The 24,015-nt window shown below is 43.4% G+C and overlaps 1 protein-coding gene across 1 annotated transcript in view; it reads right to left on the minus strand.

Moving 5' to 3' along the window:
• Positions 1-347: 347 nt before the first annotated feature.
• Positions 348-24,015, minus strand: part of SLC36A4 (solute carrier family 36 member 4) — a 45,195-nt gene continuing 21,527 nt past the window's right edge. The window contains exons 7-11 of the mRNA XM_087721087.1: positions 18,799-19,026; positions 15,309-15,407; positions 11,689-11,858; positions 9,501-9,670; positions 348-1,416 (exon numbers count right to left, since the gene is read on the minus strand). Coding sequence (XP_087577213.1) covers positions 1,109-1,416; positions 9,501-9,670; positions 11,689-11,858; positions 15,309-15,407; positions 18,799-19,026 — 975 coding nt within the window. The 3' untranslated portion in view covers positions 348-1,108. The remainder of the gene's footprint in view (positions 1,417-9,500; positions 9,671-11,688; positions 11,859-15,308; positions 15,408-18,798; positions 19,027-24,015) is intronic.

Here is a 24,015-nt window from a genome sequence, read left to right on the forward strand (position 1 = left end):
CTGGATGGTGGGGAATGGAAGGCTTCTATACTGCTTGTAGACAGCTGGTCATTTGCATCCTTTTAGAGAGTCATTGAGGCCACTTGCAGGTTTATCTGTGTCCTCAGGGTCACCTGAGTACTGCAAATGGGTGTGGAGCCTTCTTGGAACTGTTGAAAGGACTGTGTTGTAGGACAGAAAGAACTGCTTATCGTCAGTCTACAACACCGTCCTTTCAACAGTTCCAAGAAGGCACCACACATTTGCATTACTGAAGTGACTCTGAGGACACAGATAAACCTGCAGGTGTCCTCAATGATTCTCTAAAAGAATGCAAATAATCAGCTGTCTGCAAAGAGTATAAATCCTTCCATTCTCCACCATCCAGTCAGAGCTGAAGAAATTTCTTGGATGAGAAGCAAAATATCTTCAAGGGAAAACAAGAAAGTCCAATTGTCTCTTGGAAAAAGCATCTTTGGGGCAACCATGACTTGGGTGACTGAGAATCTCCGCAGACACTAATGTGATGAGTTTATCTTGCTCTCCCAAGATAAACCACGGAGAGAGTGTTAATTCAGGGACACAAGGTCTAATCTCAAGACGGAAAAACTGCAGTGATGGGATGGGTTTTAAGTCCTTGGCCGCTTGGGGAGCAGAATCCACCAGAAAGCATTTCTCCTTGTCTTTCCAGTAGACACATAAAATTCAAAACATAAAAGAGGATTTACACATTACACGCAGAGAGAAACGGACGATATCCCCATTTTTGCATAAAACCTTGTTAATCTCTGAAGTTACGCAAAGAGGCTCTCAAAAGACTGACAACTTTAAATAAGGAAGTTGGCAGGGATTATTCTCTCAATGTGAGATGTCCAAACATGATATCAAGAAGTGTTCTTTCTGGTCCCGTTTGCAAAGAAATACGTAGCAGTCCATGATGCTTGAACGGAAGGGAAGAAAAATCTTGAGTAAGTTGTATCCTCCACAGGAGCAGATTTTGGTGGAGGGAGGGGGGAAAAATATCCTCCCTCCAATCCTTCTCTTTTTCAAAACCTGCCCATCTGGAATCTCTTTGGTTTTGCAAACACGCATCTGTTATGAAATTCAAGAGGCCCACAATCTTCTGGCGTTAATTGGGCCCCTTGGCCAAGTGGGAAGTGTTGAAGCAAGTTGCTGAACTAACCGTGGCATTCTCAAAAAGCAAAGTTGTGGGGCAGATAATCTCTTTCACACTCACGTAGGTGCCAGCTATGAAACCGATCACGCCAAGGAGGGCGATGGAAACGTCTTTGAAGATCACCCATCTGCTTAGCTTCTCCTTGTAAAAGGTGAGGATTTCAATCAACGGAGGCATGATCAAGGCCAACGTGCTGCTGCTTACGGCGCCAACCAGGGAGATCACGATGTCCAGACGGGGGATGGATATCGCTATAGCACCTGGGGGAAGAGAGAGAGAGAGAACCCAAAAGGGAAAGTTCATTTTTGCTTAAGGAACCTGGTGTCTTGCGACAGAAGAATCCATGTACAAAAATGGAAGGATGTTGTGATTCCAGTGGTGGAGAAAGGGAGAAAGGCAACCTTAGTTTAATATATTTGTACCGTAACTGGTTCTCCAATCAATGGAAGGCAGGTATGAATAAGTTATGCTCCTTCTTTTACAACTTTGTAATCCCGTAATTCAGAGTAAATTTGGGGCGACTGGTGGGTTTCAAATTTTTTTTTTTACTACCAGTTCTGTGGATGTGGCATGGCTTGGTGGGCGTGGCAGGGGAAGGAAACTGTAAAATCTCCATCCCCTCCCCACTCCAGGGGAAGGTTACTGCAAAATCCCCATTTCCTCCCAATCAGTTGGGACTCCGGGGAGCGGGCAGAGAATAGATGGGAGCGGGGCCAGTCAAAGGTGGTATTTACCAGTTCTCCAAACTACTCAAAATTTCTGCTACCAGTTCTCCAGAATTGGTCAGAAGCTGCTGAATACCACCTCTGGACTGGATGGAGCTGATCATTTACTGGCCAATTTACTGGCCCTTCATGATATTGGACCGGGGTACTTGAGAGACCGCCTGCTGCCAATTACCTCCACCAGACCGATTAGATCCCACAGATTAGGCCTCCTCCGAATTCCATCCGCCGGCCAATGTCGACTGGCGACTACCCGGAGGAGAGCCTTCTCTGTGGCTGCTCCGACCCTCTGGAACGAACTCCCCGTGGAGATTCGAACCCTCACCACCCTCCAGGCCTTCCGCAAAGCCCTTAAAACCTGGCTGTTCCGACAGGCCTGGGGCTAAAGAGCTTCTGCCCCCCTCCTCAAATGGTATGGTTGTTGTGTGTTTTTAAATTGTGTACTGTTATGTTTGTCTTTTTATCCCCTGTCTGTACCCCTCTCCCTGATTGAATTGTGAGCCGCCCTGAGTCCCCTTCGGGGAAAAGGGCAGCATATAAATGAAATAAATCCAATCCAATCCAATCCAATTGTCCTTTGACACCATATGAAAAAGTTATTCATGGTACGGGAAAAAAAATCTTTCCTTGACAAAGAAACTCCTTCTATATAAACAGCACAAAATGAACTTGATTATTTTCAACCAAATTATTTACATATAGCTGTGGTGTTCTGCATCAAACATTCTTGGAAGGGAAGGAGGGAGGGAGGGAGGGAGGGAGAGAGAGAGAGAGAGAGATTTGGAGAGTTAAATATAACACTCCAATACACCCATACTTGTCGCTTTATTCTTCATGACTCATATTGTTTATTTTTTTCAGTTGAAAGGACTTGCTGTAATGTCTCCTCTTTATAAACTATATAACTACATACCAGCTCAGTTTTGCTGAAGTCCCAAGCTGACAAGGAGAAAAGATTTATCTTCCCACCCCGATATATCTATTTTTTTCCAGAGAATTGAACTGGTTGCTCTGTTCTTCAGCTGTTATTTTCTTACACCAGGTTAATGTCACTAAAGTACCTCTTCAGTTGTGAAAGCATTTGACACAAATAACAGTTGGTATTGCTGATAATGGACCTTGCCATCAATCAGCCCTTTTGGACAATCAAGTGATAAATATAAATGGCTGGGAAGGTTATAAATTAAAGCTAAAGGGGCAACAAGGAACTTTTTTATAAGAACAGTTTGAGGATGAGGCAATAATCCATGTCTTGATAGGCTTCCAAGCAAAGCATAGCTGTACGGAGGGTGGAGGGGGGGGCAGGATACAGTCAAATGATCTTCCATTTAATAACAAAGTTGAATAAATCTCATAAGCATCTCTTCAATAGCCATCTCCTAATTCTGAGATATCTTAATCCCATTGCACCAACCTGGAAACCAAAACGGGGCACTGGGGCGCTGCACAAGCCCCCAAAATGCAATACGAGTGCTCCCCATGCATGCATCCCACCCCCCATGCATGGTGTGTGCGTTCCACGCATGCCCCTCCCCACATGCGTGGCAGCGACCTGAAGACCAGCTGGCCAGCAGGAGTCTTTGCATTTGGATATGTGCAACAATCATCCTTTCATTCCACCTATGTGGTCAACCATTCCGGATATTATCAAGCTTGGGATCTAACAAAACCTATTTCTACAGATAGGGCACAACCTGGTGATTTCTCTGGCATCTTTCCTTATCACTGACAATAGGGGTTTCCAGCTAATCACAATCTAATTTAGTCAATGTAGATTCCAGCACCTGTAACGCAGTCAATTTTGAAGAGCACCATTAGCAGAGGGGTATTCAGCCGGTTCGGACCGGTTTGCCCAAATCGGTAGTGGAAATCGTACGTGGGCTCACTCACCTTCCCAGGCTCTATGCTGTCCTATTTAGGCATGTTTTCAAGCTGTGTGCATGTGTGCAAGCCGCGTATGCAATCAAAGCAGTGGTGAAATTCAATTTTTTTTTACTGCCGGTTCTGTGGGCGTGGCTTTGTGGGCATGGTGTGGCTTTGTGGGTGTGACAGGGGAAGGATACTGCAAAATCTCCATTCCCACCCTACTCTGGGACCAGCCAGAGGTAGCATTTGCCAGTTGTCCAGACTGCTCAAAATTTCCACTACCGGTTTCCCAGAACCTGTCAGAACCTGCTGGATTTCACCTCTAAATCAAAGTGTGATTCAGGGGTGAAATCCAAAGTGTGATTCAGGGGTGAAATCCAAAATGTGATTCAATGTGTAGAAGGCCGAGTGCATGCATGGATGAGGCGCGTGCGAGTGAAGCGAGCATGTGTGTGTGCACACTCATATTTGCGAACCGGTAGAGAAAGTAAGTGAATACCACCCCAGTAGGTAGGCAGGGACTACCTTGGGGTATTAATAGAGATCTCATTTAAAATCACTGACTTACTGACTTGGCTTACTGACTGACTCATATATTGTACCAAGATGTGGTACATCTTGAGCCGAGGTGGCGCAGTGGTTAGGGTGCAGTACTGCAGGCCACTTCAGCTGACTGTTATCTGCAGTTCAGTGGTTCTAATCACACCGGCTCAAGGTTGACTCAGCCTTCCATCCTTCCGAGGTGGGTGAAATGAGGACCCAGACTGTGGGGGCGATATGCTGACTCTGTAAACCGCTTAGAGAGGGCTGAAAGCCCTAGGAAGCGGTATATAAGTCTAATTGCTATTGCTATGTGGTTTAACTATGGTTTTGTTGAATAAGCCCAAAGCAGGGTTTCATACCGTGCTAAACCATAATCTGCAAGCCACAATAATTGAATTAACCTAACCTACTCAGGCAAAGCCAAGCAAGCCATATTAAGGTTTTGTAGCAAGGGATGGACACTGTTGTGTGACTGTTATGGAAAGGTTACAGGCTTCATGCAATAGATCATGGGTTTCCAACTTTGGCAACTTTAAGACTTGTGGACTTCACCTCCCAGAATCCCCTAGTCAGCCTGGCTAGCTGGAGAATTCTGGGAGTTGAAGTCCGCAAGTCTTAAAGGTTGCACACCCCTGCAATAGATAGTGAAGAGTTCAACATTCGTTTCAAGTAAAAGCTGATATATCTGAAACAAGTTTCATGCCTATAGTTCAGCGATGGCTAACCTTTTTGCCATCGTGTGCCAAAAGCGGGGGGAGCACAGGAGGGGGCGTGCACGCACATGCCCACACCCATAATTCCATGCGCCCTCCCCTGTTTTTCACTCTTTCCAGGCTCCAGAGCCTTTCTAGGAGCCTGGGGAGGGCAAAAATGGCCTCCCCCCCACACCACCCGGAGGCCCCACCAGAAGTTGAAAACAGCCTGTTTCCTGACTTCTGGTGGGCCAGAATGCGCATGTGTGTGGGAGCTGAGCTCGCATGCCCATCGATATGGTTCCCTGTGCCACGCTTCGCTCGTAGCACTTCTGCACCTGCGCAGAGCATGTGTCATGATGCCTGGGCGGGTGGGCAAAGCCTCCCACCATCGCCACTACCGGTTCACCCAAACTGGGGCAAACTGGCAGAATATCATCTCTGAGATGAACCAAGAAGGGGATCGATTCATGTTGCCTAAAATTCAGTGCATGGGAAGTTCAGCCAACTTTCTCACGTAAACATTTCCCATGGTTCAGCTAAGGTTTTTCTATGCAAGCATCAAAGCCACAAAAATCAAGACAAGGTTTAATTTCCTCCGGCAGCAATAGATAATTAAAAGAAAGAAGGAAGGAAGAATTATCTGAGAAGGCGTTGCAGAGGCAGCAATACGATGCTTCCTAAACGGTTAAAATGCTGCAAATATTTACACAGATTACAAGTGACAAACCCAAAAGGGGAAAGAGAAACTTTTTACAATGCCCACCAAAGAAATAATAGGAACAATAATAGCAAAGAAAACAAGAGGAAGTCTGGAATTTGAAATTGCCAAGCAAATTTACATAGCAGAAAATAAAGTATGCAATTATATCATAATTTTCTGCGTCTTTCCCCCAACAGAATGACTAAAATGAGAAAGAGAGGCACCACGGGGCAGCCCTTGACTGTTTCCAGATCTAAGCAACCTGCAGACCAGATCCTTCCCTGGGCCTTGAGTTTGGCACCTTTGCTTTACCTCCTATAGGGACATAAGTTAGTTAGGATCCATTTCAGAAACTTATAATAGAACGTGGGGTAAATTCTAGCCAATCTATTTATAAGTCAGAAACCTTTTACCAAGGGATGAAAAAGTTAGTACAGTTTATGTCAAATCTAAAAAAAAAGGGGGTATTATAAACTGGAAAGTCACATTATTACAGGGCAATAATGATTTGTGGATTTAATGTACATGTTTATAGGTTGAATGCAAAACTAGTATATTTCTTATATATTATTTCACCTTGATCAACTATAAAAACAATCTACATTCGGAGTTACCTCTTTTCATCTGCGTCAGAATGAATAACTCATCCAGAATTTCTGACTTCTATCTTTAAGTAACCCGGAACAGAACTACGAAATAGAACTATGCAGCAAAATAAGCCATTAGAATAGGGGAAAGGCTTTGAGAGCACAAAAGAGGTATGAGTAACGAATGTGATTTAGTTCCTAAACCTTCCAAATGTAATTGTAATCTGGACAGGTCAAAAATCCAGGTCATTCAAGATTATCTGCCGTGTGAGTTGACTATGATCTCACAAAGAATGTTCTTTTGTGCAAAAGCAGGCATCCTTGCCAGCGTGAGAACTATATGAAATTCTCACTGCACATTCCAAATGCACACTCTTTATTTACATCACCACATTTGGATTACAATCCACCTCTTGGATGACCCTCACTCTTGTCAAGGACCTGGCAGTACTCATTACAGTGCCAGAGCTCACTGTAACAGCATTGCCAAAAAGGCATTAAGAGTTGTTGACCTAATCTTCGAAGCTTCTTTTCCGGTAATATTGTACTGCAAACTAGGGCACACAAAACCTTTGCCAGACCTATTCTCGAATACAGCTCATCTGTCTGGAACCCGCACTGCATATCAGACATTAATACAATCGAGCGAGTCTAGAGGTATTTCATGAGAAGAATCCTCCATTCCTCTGCTTACAACAAACTACCTTATACCACCGGGCTTAAAATTTTGGGCTTAGACAACTTAGAACTACATCGCCTTCGATCTGACTTGAGCATAGTACACAAAGTTATCTGCTACAATATCCTACCTGTCAATGACTGCTTCAGCTTCAACCGCAACAATACACGAGCGCACAATCGATAGAAACCCATGGTATACCACTCCAAATTCGATTGCAGAAAATACGACTTCAGCAACAGAATGGTTAATGCCTGGGATGCACTCCCTGACGCTGTGGTTTCTTCCCCAAACCCCAAAAACCTTAACCTTAAACTGTCTACTGTTGACCACACCCCATTCCTAAGAGGTCTGTTAGGGGCGTGCATAAACGCACCGACGTGCCTATCATCCCTGTCCTACTGTCCCCACTTATTCGTATCCATTTCCTCTATACATAATCCTGTTTATACTTATATCTGTTATCTTATTCATGCCTGACAAAATAAATAAATAATCAAACAAACGAATAAATAAATAAATAAATAAAAATACATGCAAATCAAAGTTGGATGGCTTCATTTGAGTGCGAACTTCTCTATAGGATTCTCCTTAGGATTTTCACTACGCACAAAGTTCAATTTTTAGAAAGGTGCTAAAGAAAGTATTTAATTTCATGGCTTTGGAATGTTCCAAACCAAGAATGGCCTTTATTACAGAACTACCACTTGGAGAGCAGTTGAGTGACTTACACCTATGGTGGTTTTCCAAGAATTCCAGAAATGACTTTTTTCAATCTCTTCTTCTATTCCAATTTTTTAGAAAATCGAATTGATATCCGTTCTCTGGAAAAGGCTCCTTTGTCCTTTTAGTATGTGCCATACATACATACATACATACATACATACATACATACATACATACATACATACATACTGTAGATATTGCATAATCCTATTAAATAGGATTTGAATATCATTTTCCCTTAGCAGCATCGACTGGCAATTTTCTAATTGGAAATGAAAGAATGCCAAAAATAAATTTAGCATTAAAAATTCTGCCAAGAGAAAAGCAATATTGAATGACTTTCACAACCTTGGTAATTCTGCACAAGTCACACAGTTACGAGAAGATGCAACTATTTTACAGCAGTTTCCTCTTTCCTTAGATGATTCTTATGCAATAAAATTTGTTTAGTCTGGTTTCACCTTTAAAAAGAAATCTCGCAAACTTCTTTTAACATGACATATTCAGGTTTTGGTTTTAGAATGAGAGCTAGTTGTGAAACCTTTGCTTTCCTCCACCCCCAATTTTGATCTGCAAAACATCAATTTTTAAACAAGCATCCCTTTAACCACCCATTTACATGGTTGTCCTGTTTTTTTAACAAAATAACTGCGTATGCTTCAGAATGTGAAAATGAAAGCAAGGGAAAGATACATGTGCATAGACTTGCATATTGATGTTGCTTATTGATAGAATTCCTACACTGTCCAAATCTGGAAAAAATTGGGTAGTTTCAGAAGTTATAAACACACTTAATGGAGTAGGAATAGGGTGGGGTAGGGTGGGGTGGGGTGGGGTAGAGTAGAGTAGAATAGAATAGAAAAGATAAAAAAGAGAGAATAGAATAGAAAAGAGAATAGAAAATAGAAAACAGAATAGGAAATAGAACAGGAACAGGAACAAGAAGAAGAACAAGAATAGAATAGAATAGGAAAGAATAGAAAAGAGAAAAAAAGAGAGAATAGAATAGAAAAGAGAATAGGAAGTAGAATAGGAAATAGAACAGGAACAGAAACAGAAACAAGAACAGAACAGAATAGAAAATAGAATACAGAATACAGAATAGAATAAAGAATAGAAAAGAGAAAAAAGAGAGAATAGAATAGAAAAGAGAATAGGAAATAGAACAGGAAATAGAACAGGAACAGAAACAGAAACAAGAATAGAATAGAATAGAATAGAATAGAATACAGAATACAGAATACAGAATACAGAATACAGAATACAGAATACAGAATACAGAATACAGAATACAGAATACAGAATAGAATAGAGAATAGAAAAGAGAAAAAAGAGAGAATAGAATAGAATAGAGAATAGGAAATAGAACAGAAAATAGAACAGGAACAGGAACAGGAACAAGAACAAGAACAGAATAGAATAAAAATAGAACAGAACTGTGACCCTGGGGACACAGATAAACCTCCAGGTGCCCTCAACAACCCCCTAAAAGAATGCAAATGACCCGCCGTCTGCAAGGAGTATAAATCCTTCCGTTCCCCACCATCCAGTCAGAGCAGAAGAAGCTTCTTGGATGAGAAGCGAAACGTCTTCAAAGAAAAAACCAGAAAGTCTGAAAGTTTGAAAAAAAGCAGCTTTGGGACCAACTTTATTGAATCTTCCTCAAGAAGCCCAAGTTCACATGGCTGATTCGTTAGGTGTATTCACACATACGGAGAAAGGGAGAAGACTTGAGCTCTAAAATCAATAGATTTTTTCCCCCTTTTTGCTCAACACAACCCGGGGGGGGACGACGACCCCTCATATTAACCCACTGTACTTACAGGTTGAGCAGACCAGAAGCATTCGCACAACCAACTCAGAGATTAGCTTCAGCTTCTGCTGCACTCTGGTTGCTACAATAGGAACGATGATCTCCGCTGGAACGTAGAACTGAATCGAATAGGTCACAAAAATCCCAAAGGAATAAAGGATCTTGACCATTTGGTACAGCCTGTACGTGAACAAAACCTATGAATTAGCAATAGCAATAGCAATAGCAGTAGACTTATATACCGCTTCATAGGCCTTTCAGGCCTCTCTAAGCGGTTTACAGAGAGTCAGCATATTGCCCCCAACAATCTGGGTCCTCATTTTACCCACCTCGGAAGGATGGAAGGCTGAGTCAACCCTGAGCCGGTGAGATTTGAACCGCTGACCTGCTGATCTAGCAGTAGCCTGCAGTGCTGCATTTAACCACTGCGCCACCTTGGCTCTTATTACAAAGACAGTCGGCTACCAAGAAAAGGAACCGTTGCAAATTGTTACTTGGCGAACTGTCAAATAATTGGCGAACTGTCAAATAATTTTTGCTCCTTCGGTTCACCGTAGGGATGTACAGGTCGTCCTCGACTTAGGACCACAGTTGAGACCAAACTTTATGTTGGGAAAGTGAGAAATTTGTTAAGTGGGTTTTGCCCCATCTTGGGACCTTTCTTGCCACCGTTGTTATGTGAATCCCTGCACTGGTTAAGTTAGTGACACCCTTATTAAGGGAATCTGGCTTCCCCACTGACTTTGCTGGTCCGAAGGTCGCACAAGGAATCACATGACCCCTGAGACACTGTGACCGTTATAAATGTGAGTCATTCGCCAAGCTGTTGTGGCTCGTCAGCACAAAGCGGATCTGGCAGCAGATTCGGACAGTGAGGAGGTTGGGGAGGGACATGGAGGCTGAGGAAGGCTCAGCATCAGAGACAGAGGTGGAGCCAAGGCAGTCTGGCAGTTCTCAGCTGCCTTCGGAGCTAGACAGCAGTGAGGCAGAGGAACAGCTGGAGCCTGTTCCCAGTGTGCGCATACGCAGAGCTGCCAGAAGGAAAGAACAGCTATGAAATCAGGGTCAACTTGGGAGTAAAGCCACAGGACGATGGTGAATGGCCCCTCCCATAGGAAATAAAAGAGGGGCAAAAGGGAAGTGGGCTTTTGCAGGAAACAATTTGTTCGTTCGTTCATTTCAGGAGTGTGAAGATCTGTCCATGAATCTCAGAGACTCTGTGCCAAGTCTTTCCTTGCCACAGTAGTACTGCATTTGGAAAATATTTACATAGCAGCTTTCCAAGCTAGATAAGGTCTATGGTCATAACTTCACCTTTGAAAGACTGTTTACGGGGCCTTTGCTGAATGGGAATGAGAGGAATTCACATTCGTTTAATAAAAAGGGGTTTTGTCGGGACCAGGAATCTGCTTTTTGGGGAAGCCTAGGTCAGAATACCTATCTCCACAGGAATTACACTATATTGCCAAAAGTATTTGCTTACCCATCCAAATAATCAGAATCAGGTGTTCCAATCACTTCCATGGCCACAGGTGTATAAAATCAAGTACCTAGGCGTGCAGACTGTTTTTACAAACATTTGTGAAAGGATGGGTCGCTCTCAGGAGCTCAGTGAATCCCAGCGTGGAACTGTGATAGGATGCCACCTGTGCAACAAATCCAATCGTGAAATTCTCTCGCTCCTAAATATTCCACAGTCAACTGTCAGCTGTATTATAAGAATGTGAAAGTGTTTGGGAACGACAGCAACTCGGCCACAAAGTGGGAGGCCACGTAAACTTGCCCAACATCAGTGTGTGACCTCACAAATGCGCTTCTGGAAGAATGGTCAAAAATCCCCATCAACACACTCCTGAACCTTGTGGACAGCCTTCCCAGCAGTGTTGAAGCTGTTATAGCTGCAAAGGGTGAACCGACGTCATATTGAACCCTATGGATTAGGAATGGGATGTCACTTACAATAAGTTCATACGCGAGTAAAGGCAGGTGAGCGAATACTTTTGGCAATATAGTGTATGTTCCATGGGGAGAGAAGGTCTTTCTTTTTGGTCCCACCACATGGGCTTCCTTCATGGAGAGGACCGGTAACATATCCTGCCTCACAGCTCTAGTGGGCTGGGATAGTTGCTACTGGGAATACTCATACCGATTATGGAAAATACTTTGTAATTAAAGCATCTTAACATGTTTTGACTGACCATCGATCTTGTGGCAGGTTGAGAGTAATGCTGGCTTTGATTTCGTCCCCAAAGCGTACGTATCCCAGGGTGGCTAATGAAACATACAAGGTCATCACAATTCCCATGCCAACGTTGAGCACCATTGGGAAGCGGTCAACTTCTTTCATCCTATTCTGGATGGGGAGCACCTGAAAAAGAGAGGACATAGATATGTGAGGCGAGGATAAGAGATTTTTTTTTTAATACGTAATTTTTATTAAGCTTTTAACAAAACAAAACATAACAATCAAATTCAACATTCATTCTTCCCATTCCTAAAACATTTTAATTTAGGGATTGATTAAATTTATATGCCGCCTGCCTTGCTATTGAAAATACTGGAAGAAGAATTCATGCCTGAATAGTTTCTTCCTGAAAGTTTCCTGGATGATTGAAATCAACATTTTTCCCCACTCAGCAGCTCCACACTTTGTAAAAATTACAACCATAGTACAACCTGAGTGTATGAGAATTATCGTATTTTTTGGAGTATAAGACGCACCTTTTCCCCCCAAAAGAGAGGGTGAAAATCTGTGTGCGTCTTATACACTGAATACAGCATTTCTGGCCTCCCGAAACACCGCCTCCTTCACAAAAATGGATGTGCAGAGGGGTTGGGAGGCCTGCAAAGTGCTGCTGGGGGCTGGGAAGGACAAAAACAAGTGGAAAACAGGCAGTTTTTTGCTCATTTTTGCCCCCCCCCCCAGCTCCCAGGAGCATTCTACAAGGCTCCTATGCATGTCCTTTTGGGGGGGGGGGAAACGGGTCCGTTTTTGCGAAAAGAGCCATTATTTGCTTGTTTTTTGTGGAGCCCAGTAGCACTTTGCAGGCCACATGCCCCGTTTTTCACAAAAAATGAGATGTGCACAGGGTTTGGGAGGTCTGCAGAGTGCAAAAACTTACCTCTTCAAAATCGTGGTGCGTTTTATACTCCGAAAAATACAGTATGTAAGCAACTTCCAAAATAGAGGGGCATAATAGCTCAGTGGTTAAAGACGCTGAACTTGTCAGTTGGAAAGCTGACAGCCTGGGTTTGAGACCCAAGCACTGTGCAAAGGGGTGACCTCCTGATCCTTGCCTCAGCTTCTGCCCACCTACAAGTTCAAACGCATGCAAATGCCAGTAGATTAATAGGTACCACTTTGGTGGGAAGGTAACAGCGTTCCATGTGCCTTTGTCATATAGCCATGCTGGCCACATGACCATGGAAGAAGCGTCTTCAGACAATGCTGGCTCCCTTAGCCAAGAAATAGAGATGAGCACCATACCAAGGACTTCAGACATGACTGAACAGAGAAACCTTTGCCTTTTATCTTTACTTCCAAAGTATCCTGAGCCAACTGACTACAGCAGGGGTGTCAAACTCAAGGCCCAGGACCAGATCTGGCCCATGGGATGCTTATATCTGGCCCGTTGGGCCACCCTGGAAATAGCAAAGGAGCGGCCCGCAGTGCCTATGCAGCGAAAATGGATCTCCATGAGTTCCGTTTTCACTTACAGAGGTTTGCAGGGAGCCATCGCAGCCAAAAATGGAGCTTGGAAGCCCATTTTCACTGGCAGAGGATTGCAGGGAGGTGACCCTGAGGACACAGATAAACCTCCAGGTGGCCTCAAAAACTCCCTAAAAAATGCAAACGACCAGCTGTCTGCAAGGAGTATAAATCCTTCCCTTCCCCCACCATCCAGCCAGAGTTGAAGAAACTTCTTGGATGAGAAGCGAAACGTCTTCAAAGAAAAACTAGAAAGTCCAGTTGCCTCTTGAAAAAAAAAAGCACCTTTGGAACAACTAAGACCTGGATGACTAAGAATCTCCACAGGTAAACCAAATCAAAGATTACCCATCTGACTTTCCCTTCCATAAGTTACTGAAGCAAAATTTGCAGTCACTCCTGCATGAAGCTGGGCTATATGTCCTGAGCTACAGAGAGGAAAAAAACGTGTTGTCTATGATTTATACACAAAAACACAACTTCTCTTTATTTCATCAATTTGCTTCCGCAAATATTTACGGTTGCGTAGCTCAAACAACTCTGGCAATTTACAGTAATGAAATTAAAAAAAAAAAAATGCAATCAAGCTAACCATGAAAGTTCTACATATAAATAGCCGCAATTTTAGCAATGATTGGCTCATCATCTACTTAAGCTTAAGACAGTTCATGATGATTCTGCTAGTCTTTAGAAGAGGGAATCTACAAGCAAACTGACTCTTGAGCCGAGGTGGCGCAGTGGTTAAATGCAGCACTGCAGGCTACTTCAGCTGACTGCAGTTCGGCTGTTCAAATCTCACCAGCTCAGGGTTGACTCAGCCTTCCATCCTTCCGAGGTGGGTAAAATGAGGACCCGGATTGTTGTTGGGGGCAATATGCTGACTCTGTAAACCGCTTAGAGAGGGCTGTAAAGCACTGTAAAGCGGTATATAAGTCTAACTGCTATTGCTATTTTGGCCATATAATTTGCAGAGATTTCAACAAGCTCTACTCACTCATTCTCACAATACATATCAAAAAGAAGTAGAGCTTTAATCTTATTGCTGCGGCTACCATCTCAAACTTTTCTTTTCATCATTTCTCATGAACGTCCTTGAGAGTGCAATGAGTGATATTAATGTCCCTTCTGCTCTTTCTCTCTCACACACACACAACAACCTTTGTGCACAACACACCCAATTCAACTTTTTTCCACCCTTCATGCATGACATAGAGCCGGGATGGCAAACTTATGGCACACATGCCCGAAGTGGTTCCGCGGACCCATGTTGCCTGGCATGCATGGCGTCATCCAGTGGTGGGATTCAAATAATTTAACAACCGGTTCTCTGCCCTAATGACTATCTGGGTAGGCGGGGCTCAGTGGTCATGTGACTGGGTGGGCATGGCCAACTCAAGGTCACTCAGGTCGATGGGCACTTCGCATTAGCTGCTACAATGTAATCAGGGTTAACCGGAGAGGCAGTTTCTGTAAGCAGGTCAATAAAGATCAGGCTAGAAACAACACCAGAATGTTTCCTTCCTGCTTTCCTTACAGGATTAGCCCTGTAAAGTGGGAAAAAACAAAAGGAGATTTCTTCCAATAATCAGTTCTCTGAACAATTTAGAAAGTTACCAACCGGTTCTCCCGAATAGGTGCGAACTGGCTGAATCCCACCACTGGCGTCATCCATTCTTCTTCCGGGTTTCTGGCACACATGCGTCTGGGACGGTCAGCTGGCCTTCGTGCGTGTGGCAGCCCCGGAAATTGGAAAAACTGGTTTTCCATTTTCCTGCGTGAGCATGCATGCCGGCCAGTTGATCGTCACAGGTGCATGCATGCCAGTAACTGGAAGACTAGCTGGCTGGTGCACATGCACACGCTGGAAACCGGAAGTTCATTTTTGGGCACGCGCATGGGCCCTGGGAAGCTCCTCTTCCGGGTTGTGGACCAGACGAGCAAACACTCCCTTTTCGGAACTTGGTGACTTCCCACTCACTTTCATCAGGATAGCCCTAACAGTAGGAATCAGGTGTTTATAGAATGCATTGCAGAGCAATAAATGGAAAAGAAAAACATGTTTGAATCTGAGGACTTTGGCAGGTTGTTAACCCCAGCGTAAATACTCACCACTCCTATTCCTTCAAATGCAAAAATAGCTGTGCCAAAGAAAAGGGGATACCTGCTCCAACCAGCCACCAGGATCAGTTTTCGAGGTTCAGATAAACCCTGGGGAGAGAAATCAAAGAGTGGAGATTGGTAGCTTAACCAAATTTTACAGCAGTTTCAAGAGCAGCCATTTTTTCCCCCCAAAGAAGCAAAGGTCGGCCACCTAATACCTACCAACATGGCCAAAATCTTATCCAATGAAGGCTATTCTTCATTCATTATAAACTCCCTGATGAGTGGTGCGGTGGCCTAGAGGTGGAGCCCTCGCCTCACAATCAGGAGGCTATGAGTTCAATCCTAGGTAGTGGCAGATATTTCTCTCTCTGGCCACGTTGAGAATGTATTTGCTGAATATAACTCTGTATTGGTGACAGGAAGGACATCCGGCCAGTAAATACTCAGCTCCATTCAGTTGACTAGATTCCACCCCGCAAGGGATTATGGGATCATTAAAAGGAGATGATTATAAACTTCCTGACAGTGAGGGCAATTAACCAGGGGAATGGTTTGCCTCCCGAAGTTGTGGGTGCTTCATCAGTGGAGGTGGAAGTGATATAGAATCTCTTGTTTGAGCAGAGGGTTGGACTGGAAGACCTCCAAGGTCCCTTTCGGCTCTATTCTGATTGATATTAGTAGCATATCTCGTTTTTTACAATTGTCAAAAGCAAAGTGGTATTCTACGCAATCATCAGTGGGTAGGATGAGATGCGATCTTAAGGCCTCAAGCCTAGCTCAATTCCTCATGATTTCAAGATCAGAGTCAAGTTGTTTGCTTTGAAAGGGGTGGGGGGATTCTGCTGTTGCGGCCACTAAATCAGAAAGGCTCAAATCAGTTTCCTTTAAAATTTCCATACAGGTAGTCCTCGACTTACAACAGTTCCTTTAGTGAACAACAGCACTGATCAAATCATGACTTATTTAGGACTGCTTTTCACACGACCATTGCAACATCCCCATAGTCATACAATCAAAATTCAAATTCTTGTTGTGGCCCACCAGCGGCCAGCGGAGTTGACAGTAGATTCGGACAGTGAGGAGGTTGAGGAGGAAGATGGGCCAGTCCTGGAGTCTGGGGAAGGCTCTGACGAAGGCTCTGAGTCAGAGGCAGAGAGGGGGCCAGGGTTGTATGACAGCTATCAGCTGCCTTGTGAGGCAGACATCAGTGAGGCAGACAAACAGCTGGAGCCTGTTCCCTGTGTGCGCATGCGCAGAGTTGCCAGATGAAGGGAACAGCTAAGGAACTCGGGAGTAAGGCCAGTGGACAGTGAATGGCCCCTCCCAGAGGAAATAAAAGAGGAGCGAAAGGGGAGTGGAGTTTGCAGGAGATAATTTGTTCATTCCTGCATTCTTGCCAAGTATTGGGGCGTCTGAAAGATATTGGCCTGGTCCCTCTACAAGCCTGATAAAGGTCGGTAATTGTGAACTATCTTGAAAGACTGTGGGAGAGGCAAGACTTTGCTGGAGAGGAATTCACTGCAAATTAAATAAAAGGGGTTTATCGGGACGAGGACTCGGCTTCGTGATGCTGGGGAAGCCTAGGTCAGAACACAGGCTCACATCTGTGACCGTTGCAGTGTCCCAGGGTCATGTGACCCCCTTTTGCGACCTTCTGACAACCAGAGTCAATTGGAAAGCCAGATTCACTTAACAACGGGGTTACTAGTTTAACAACTGCAGTGGTTCGCTGAACAAGCGTAATTCACTTAACAGACGTTTCCCTTCGGAACATAAACTTTGGCCTCAATTGTGGCAGACGTCGAGGACTACCTGTAGGGAAGTTGTTTATCCTTGTTTTCTTCTCCAATGAGATCATTTCAGCCACCCTTGGCGCTTGTATGAAAGTACAGAAACACAGGTCCGAATTTACATGAAAAAGGATCAGGGTGTACGGGATAGGACACAACCAAATGTGACACTCACTCGAAACAGGGGAGAAATACAATACAACACAATACAATAGCAGAGTTGGAAGAGACCTTGGAGGTCTTCTAGTCCAACCCCCTGCCTAGGCAGGAAACCCTATATCGTTTCAGACAAATGGCTGTCCAACTTCTCCTTAAAGACTTCCAGTGTTGGGGCATTCACAACTTCTGGAGGCAAATTGTTCCTCTGATTAATTGTCCTAGTTCCCAGGAAATTATTCCTTGGTTCTAAGTTGCTTCTCTCCTTGATTAGTTTCCACTCATTGCTTCTTGTTCTACCCTCAGGTGCCTTGGAGAATAGTTTGACTCCCCCGTCTTTGTGGCAACCCCTGAGATATTGGAACACTGCTATCATGTCTCCCCTGGTCCTTCTTTCTATTAAACTAGACATACCCAGTTCCTGCAACCGTTCTTCACATGTTTTAGTCTCCAGTCCCCTAATCATCTTTGTTGCTCTTCTCTGCACTCTTTCTAGAGTCTCCACATCTTTTGTCTCCATATCGTCAATACTTCCTACTCAGTCTGGAGTTCGATCCTGACTGGCTCAAGGTTGACTCAGCCTTCCATCCGTCCAAGGATGGTAAAATGAGGACCTAGATTGTTGGGGGCAATAGCCTGTAAACTGCTTAGAGGGTTGTAAAGCACTGAGTGTCAGGGTTCCAAGTAACACCCCCCCCCCAAACTAAAGAAGACTTCAAGGCTTGAGGTCCCGCAAAGTTCCATTCTTTTAAAGAAGTCATATTGGCACATCTGGGAAAACCCGAAACTGAAAGCTTCCAGGTTTTCCCCACCCATGAAAGTCCAAGCCCCTGCCCACCACTCATATGTCCATCACATGGCCCAATCAGGCACCGTCCCAACGGGAGATGCCTCCCAGTCATACCACTCCAGGTGCAGGGCAAAGTGTCCTTGACTCTCTAAGAAAGGAATGTTATTCAGACTATATATCTCCGATACTTCATATAATCCCCCCTCCATTTTCCCACAGTAGAAAATGTGGCGGGCCTGAAAGCCCAATGTAAAAGATGGCTTCCAGACCTGACACTATCAAGCGGTACATACCGTATTTTTCAGAGTATAAGACGCACCTTTTTCCCTTCAAAAAAAGAGGCTGAAAATCTAGGTGCATCTTATACACTGAATACAGCATTATTTGCTTCCCAAAACTCTGCCCCCTTCGCCAAAATGGCCGTGAATAGCTTTTAGAAGGCTTTCAGAGAGCTCCTGGGGGCTGGGGAGGGCAGAAATGAGCGAAAAACAGCCCGTTTTTTGCCCCCAGGGGCCATTTTTTACTCGTTGCCCCCGCCCTCAGGAGCACTCTACAAGCCTCCTAAGGGCTATGCATGCCCTTTTTTGAAAAAAAAATGGGCCCGTTTTCATGAAAAACGGGGCTTTTTTGGGAGGTTTGCAGAGTGCAGAAACTTTTTTAAAAAAAATTTCCTCTTCAAAACCTTGCTGTGTCTTATACTCCAGTGAGTCTTATACTCTGAAAAATACGGTAAGTCTGTGCTATTGCTATTGCTACTCACCTTTATAACATAATGATAAATAATGATCAAGCTGACAGCCATGGCTACATTTGCCAGGAATGAGAACACAGACAGTTGCCTGAGATCCCGAATGAAAACCAAGAGCATTATAAACGGAAGAAAAAATAACATGTATATTCTCAGATCGATGGTCCTTCTGTCCGAGGGGCTAGCGGTTCCCGTGGTATTCGTAGCATACGATTTCATTTGAGCGTATCCTTCAAAAACCTGCCGTAAATGAAGCAAAGAGAGAGAGAGAGAGAGAGATTTTATAATTGTATTTTATTTAATTTATTTATTTATTTATTTATTTATTTATTTATTTTATTTATTTTATTTATTTATTTTATTTATTTTATTTATTTTATTTATTTTATTTATTTTATTTATTTTATTTATTTTATTTATTTTATTTATTTTATTTATTTTATTTATTTTATTTATTTTATTTATTTATTTTATTTATTTATTATTTTATTTATTTTATTTATTTTATTTATTATTTATTTATTTATTTATTTATTTATTTATTTTATTTATTTTATTTATTTTATTTATTTTATTTATTTTATTTATTTTATTTATTTTATTTATTTTATTTTATTTATTTATTTAATTTATTATTTTATTTATTTATTTATTTATTTCATTTATTTCATTTATTTATTTATTTATTTATTTATTTATTTTATTTATTTTATTTATTTTATTTATTTTATTTATTTTATTTATTTTATTTATTTTATTTATTTTATTTATTTTATTTATTTCATTTATTTCATTTATTTTATTTTATTATTTATTTATTTTATTTATTTCATTTCATTTCAATTTATTTTATTTTTTAAATTTATTTTTTCATTTCATAATTGTATTTTATTTATTTTATTATTTTATATTATTATTATTATTTTATTTTATTATTTTATTATTTTTTATGTTTTTTATTATTTTATTTTATTTTATTTTTATTATTTTTTATTTTATTATTTTATTTTACTTTATTTTATTATTTTATTTTATTATTTTATTTTATTATTTTACTTTATTTTTTTTAATTTTTTTATTTTTCCATTCCATTCCATTTTATTATTTTTATTTTTCCATTCTATTTTATTGTTTTGAAAATTTATATTGCCACCTTTATCAGAAGCATGTATTAACAAAGATAAATGCACTGGATCAGTTAGTAGCACCATTTGTATGGTAAAAGTTAAATGACCAAAACAAAGAGACAATTTTAAAAAAATAAATAAATAAAGGACCTACAGCAAGGGTATTGAGAGCCACATCAGGGTTGTGTTTGTCCTGGGGGGGCAGGAGGGGGGAATGGCCGGGGGGGGCATGGCCAGCTCAACCTAACACGTTGAAGGCGCCTGTGGCAGAACGAGTGCTCTGCCAGCAAAAACGGGCTCCCGAGCTCCGTTTTCGGCTGCAATGGCCTCCTGCAACCCTCTGCCAGCAAAAACGGAGCTTGGGAGGCTTCTCAGAGGAAGCCTACGTCAGAACAAAGTGGGAAACTGAGTGGGAAGAAAAATCCCTCAAAAAGGCAATTGAAAGGCTCCTCTGTATTGTTACCAAGAAAAGTACACGGACAGCCTCTTGAAGGGAACATGAGTCAAGTTTGACTCCAAAGAGATTAAAAATCTCTTTGGAGATTAAAATCAAGCTGGTGTTAGCTCTTAGTAACCACGTTCCAACCTAATCCTTCAGGTCTTTCAAAGTTGCACCCATCCACGCCACTGACAAACCCCCTTGCTACTATTTTTCTTCTCTTTTCTTCTGTCGAGGTGGCGCAGTGGTTAAATGCAGCACTGCAGGCTACTGCTAGATCAGCAGTTCAGCGGTTCAAATCTCACCGGCTCAGGGTTGACTCAGCCTTCCATCCTTCCGAGGTGGGTAAAATGAGGACCCAGATTGTTGGGGGCAATATGCTGACTCTGTAAACCGCTTAGAGAGGGCTGAAAGCCCTATGAAGCGGTATATAAGTCTACTGCTATTATTGCTGTTGTGGCCCGCCGGCAGCCAGCAGAGCTGGCAGCGGAGTCGGACAGTAAGCAGGTTGGGAGGGAACATGGGCCAGTCCTGGGGGCTGAGGAAAGCTCAGACGAGGGCTCTGTGTCGGAGGCAGAGAGGGAGATAGACAGCAGTGAGGCAGAGGAACAGCTGGAACCTGTTCCCAGTGTGCGCATGTGCAGAGTTGCCAGAAGACAAGAACAACTAAGAACGCAGGGTCAACTTGGGAGTAAAGCTACACCTTGGAGGTGATTGGCCCCTCCCGTAGGAAGCAAAAGAGGAGCGAACAGGGAGTGGGTTTTTGCAGGAAACAATAAGTTCCTTTGTTTGTTTCAAGAGTGGGAGGTTCTGTTTGTGACTTTAAGAGACTCTGGGCCAAGTGTTGCCTTGCCCTGCATTTGGAAACTAGTTATCTGGCAGCCCGCCAAGCGAGATAAGGTTCGTGTTGATCAATATTCCTCTGAAAGACTCTTTGCCAAGCCTTGCTGACTGCAAATGAAAGGAATTCACAGTCGTGTAAATAAAAGAGGTTTTGCCGGGACCCAGACTCTGCTTCATGCTTTCTAAGGAAACCTGGGTCAGAACACCTTCTACCTTCCCTAGGATCACAGCCTTGTCCAGGGCTTTCTCATACAGACAGTCCTCGACTTGTGACCACAATTGAGCCCAGAATTTACATTGCTAAGTGAGAAATTTGTTAAGCGAGTTTTGTCCCACGTTTCTTGCCCCATTTGTTAAGTGAATCACTGCAGTTGTTAAATTAGATTGTTAACTGAATCTGGTTTCCCCATTGACTTTTCTTGCCAGAAGATCGCAAAAGGGGATCGCATCTGAATGTAAATCACCTGACCCTCGGGATGCTGAAATGATCACGTGTGAAGAATGTCACCGTCATAAGTCACATTTTTAGGGCCGTTGTAACTCTGAACGGTCACTAAATGAACCCTTGCAGGTCTAATGCGTCCGACGTAAGATAATTTGAGCCTAGTCACTTGTGCCTCAAGTGAAAACTTCTGAGTCAATTTGTTTGACGATCCACTGGATCATTTCCCTGATTTATCTACAGTTCTCTCAGGATTTTTCTCCAACATCAGAATTCAAAGGCATCGATTCTCTCTTTATCCCACTTCTTCAAAATCCACAAAGGAGATTTTATCCTTTACTGCCGTGTCGTCGTTTTAATTAACAGAGGGCAGCGTTTCAAAATTGCATTCGTTACTTGAAGGGATGCAAATCGTCATCTTTAAATGTTTTAATTGCTTTATCCTGCAGCATGCATAGATCTCTGAGATAGGAGGTCTTATCGCTACCAAGGATCAGTGCCATTGCCGTTTGTCTTCCTACATAACACAGATGCTGTCAGCCTCTGCTTTGCTGCTGCTTCGGCTGCCATGAAACGGGGAGGGAGGGCATGGTATTTGGGAGGGGTTACTAATTGTGCTGGAGGAAGATTCTGGAGTTTCTGCTGCCTGTCGGACTACGCATGCGGAGGAGGTTCCCGCCAAGGCTAATGGCACCGACATTCCATCTTGGTGATGCCTTTCGAAGTTATCTCACACCTGACACTTAGGAGAATTATGATTGGACTGTAACTGGGATGCCAAGGGGTGGGGAATGGGTTATTCTATATATCAATCGCTTTCGCGCCTAAATAATCAGTCTTCGCTTTGCTACGCTTCTAATCATTTATAATTAGTAAAAGTACACTTGATTTCTACCTATGGAGTCTCGTGGTCTTCTTTCCTAATTACTCAATGAAGAGGTGCTGACAGATGCTTTATACCAGTGGTGTCAAACTAAAGGCCCAGAGGCCGCATCCAGCCCATGGGGTGCTTAGATCTGGCCCGTGGGGCCGTCCTGGAAACAGTGAAGGACCAACCTGTGGCACCTCTGCCCGTGAAAACAGAGCTCAGGTGGGCTGAACGGCCCGCCCAGGCCCCGTTTTCAGCTGTGACAGCCTCCTGCAAGCTCCGTTTTTGCCGGTAGAGCACTCGGGCCACCACAGGCATCCCCGACACAAGGGACTGGCCACGCCCACCCTGGCCACGCCCACCTCTGAGGTCGAACACAACCCTGATGCGGTCCTCAATGAAATCGAGTTCGATATCCGGGCTTTATGCTGCTTTGTCACTTTATTTTAATTAGCGCGATAAAGTAGGACTCAAGATAAGAAGAGTGAAAGAATCATCCTGGAGGCATTAATAGCAACACTGACCATCTCTCAGTGAGAGATAGAGACCATAGAGACTAGAGGCCACCATGAAAGAAAATCAAGACAAGGTTGAATGAATCTTCCAATACAATTAAAACAAGAATATAGCATAGTGCTGTGAATGGAGAACCTATGGCACATGTGCCGGAAGTGTCACACAGAGCCATCTTTCCAGGCACGACAGCCATTGTCTGTTGCTCTTCCAGGTTACAGCAAGCACATGTGCGCTCACCAGCTGGTCTTTGCGCATGCGTGCAAGCCAGAAACCGGAAGACCAGGTGACCAGCACGCATGCTGGAAACTGGAAGCTCAGCTTCTCGGCACGTGCATGCGCACCGGGGAGTTGCTCTTCTGGTTTCCGGCACTCCCACACATGCGCACCAAGGAGCTGCTCTTCCAATTTCCAGTGCTCCCCTGTATGCCAGTGGTGGGTTCCGGATCCCGTTCCAACCCAGTGGCATCCACATGGACGCGTGCAGCGGCGCATGCGTCTTAGCGCCTCCGCACGCCTCCATGATGCTCCAGCTGTTCAGCGGAGCATCGTGCAGGCGCTGTATGCGCCATGTGTGTAAGCACCGCAGACTTAAAAGACTGGTAAGGAGCTCAGGCAGGCGGGTAGGCCCTCCGGAGCCCCGGAACGGAATGGTATCCAGTGCTCCGGGCAGGCTCCGGTACGCCCATACCAGGACGTACCGCCTGCAACCCACCACTGCCGTATGCATACTCTCTGTGCCAAAAAAAATGTGCTCCCGTTTCAGCACTTGGTGCCGAAAAGGCTCACCAGCACTCGCATAGTGTAATGTGCGAATCAGGCCACATGGCCTATGCTGATCTATGCTGATCTTACTGTTTTATTTGTGTGTTATGTGTGAAAAATAAAAATAAACCTGCTTTTCTCAGCTTGTCACCCACCGGGAAAACATATATCTGGAAACTGCTGTAGCAAGATATGTTAAGGCAACATGAGAAAATCACGAAGGAGTATTAAA

The sequence above is a fragment of the Thamnophis sirtalis genome, unplaced genomic scaffold (assembly GCF_051295495.1).
Source record: "Thamnophis sirtalis isolate CommonGarterSnake01/CBP01778 unplaced genomic scaffold, rThaSir2_p1.2 scaffold_8, whole genome shotgun sequence".
Taxonomy (NCBI): Eukaryota; Metazoa; Chordata; class Lepidosauria; order Squamata; family Natricidae; genus Thamnophis; species Thamnophis sirtalis.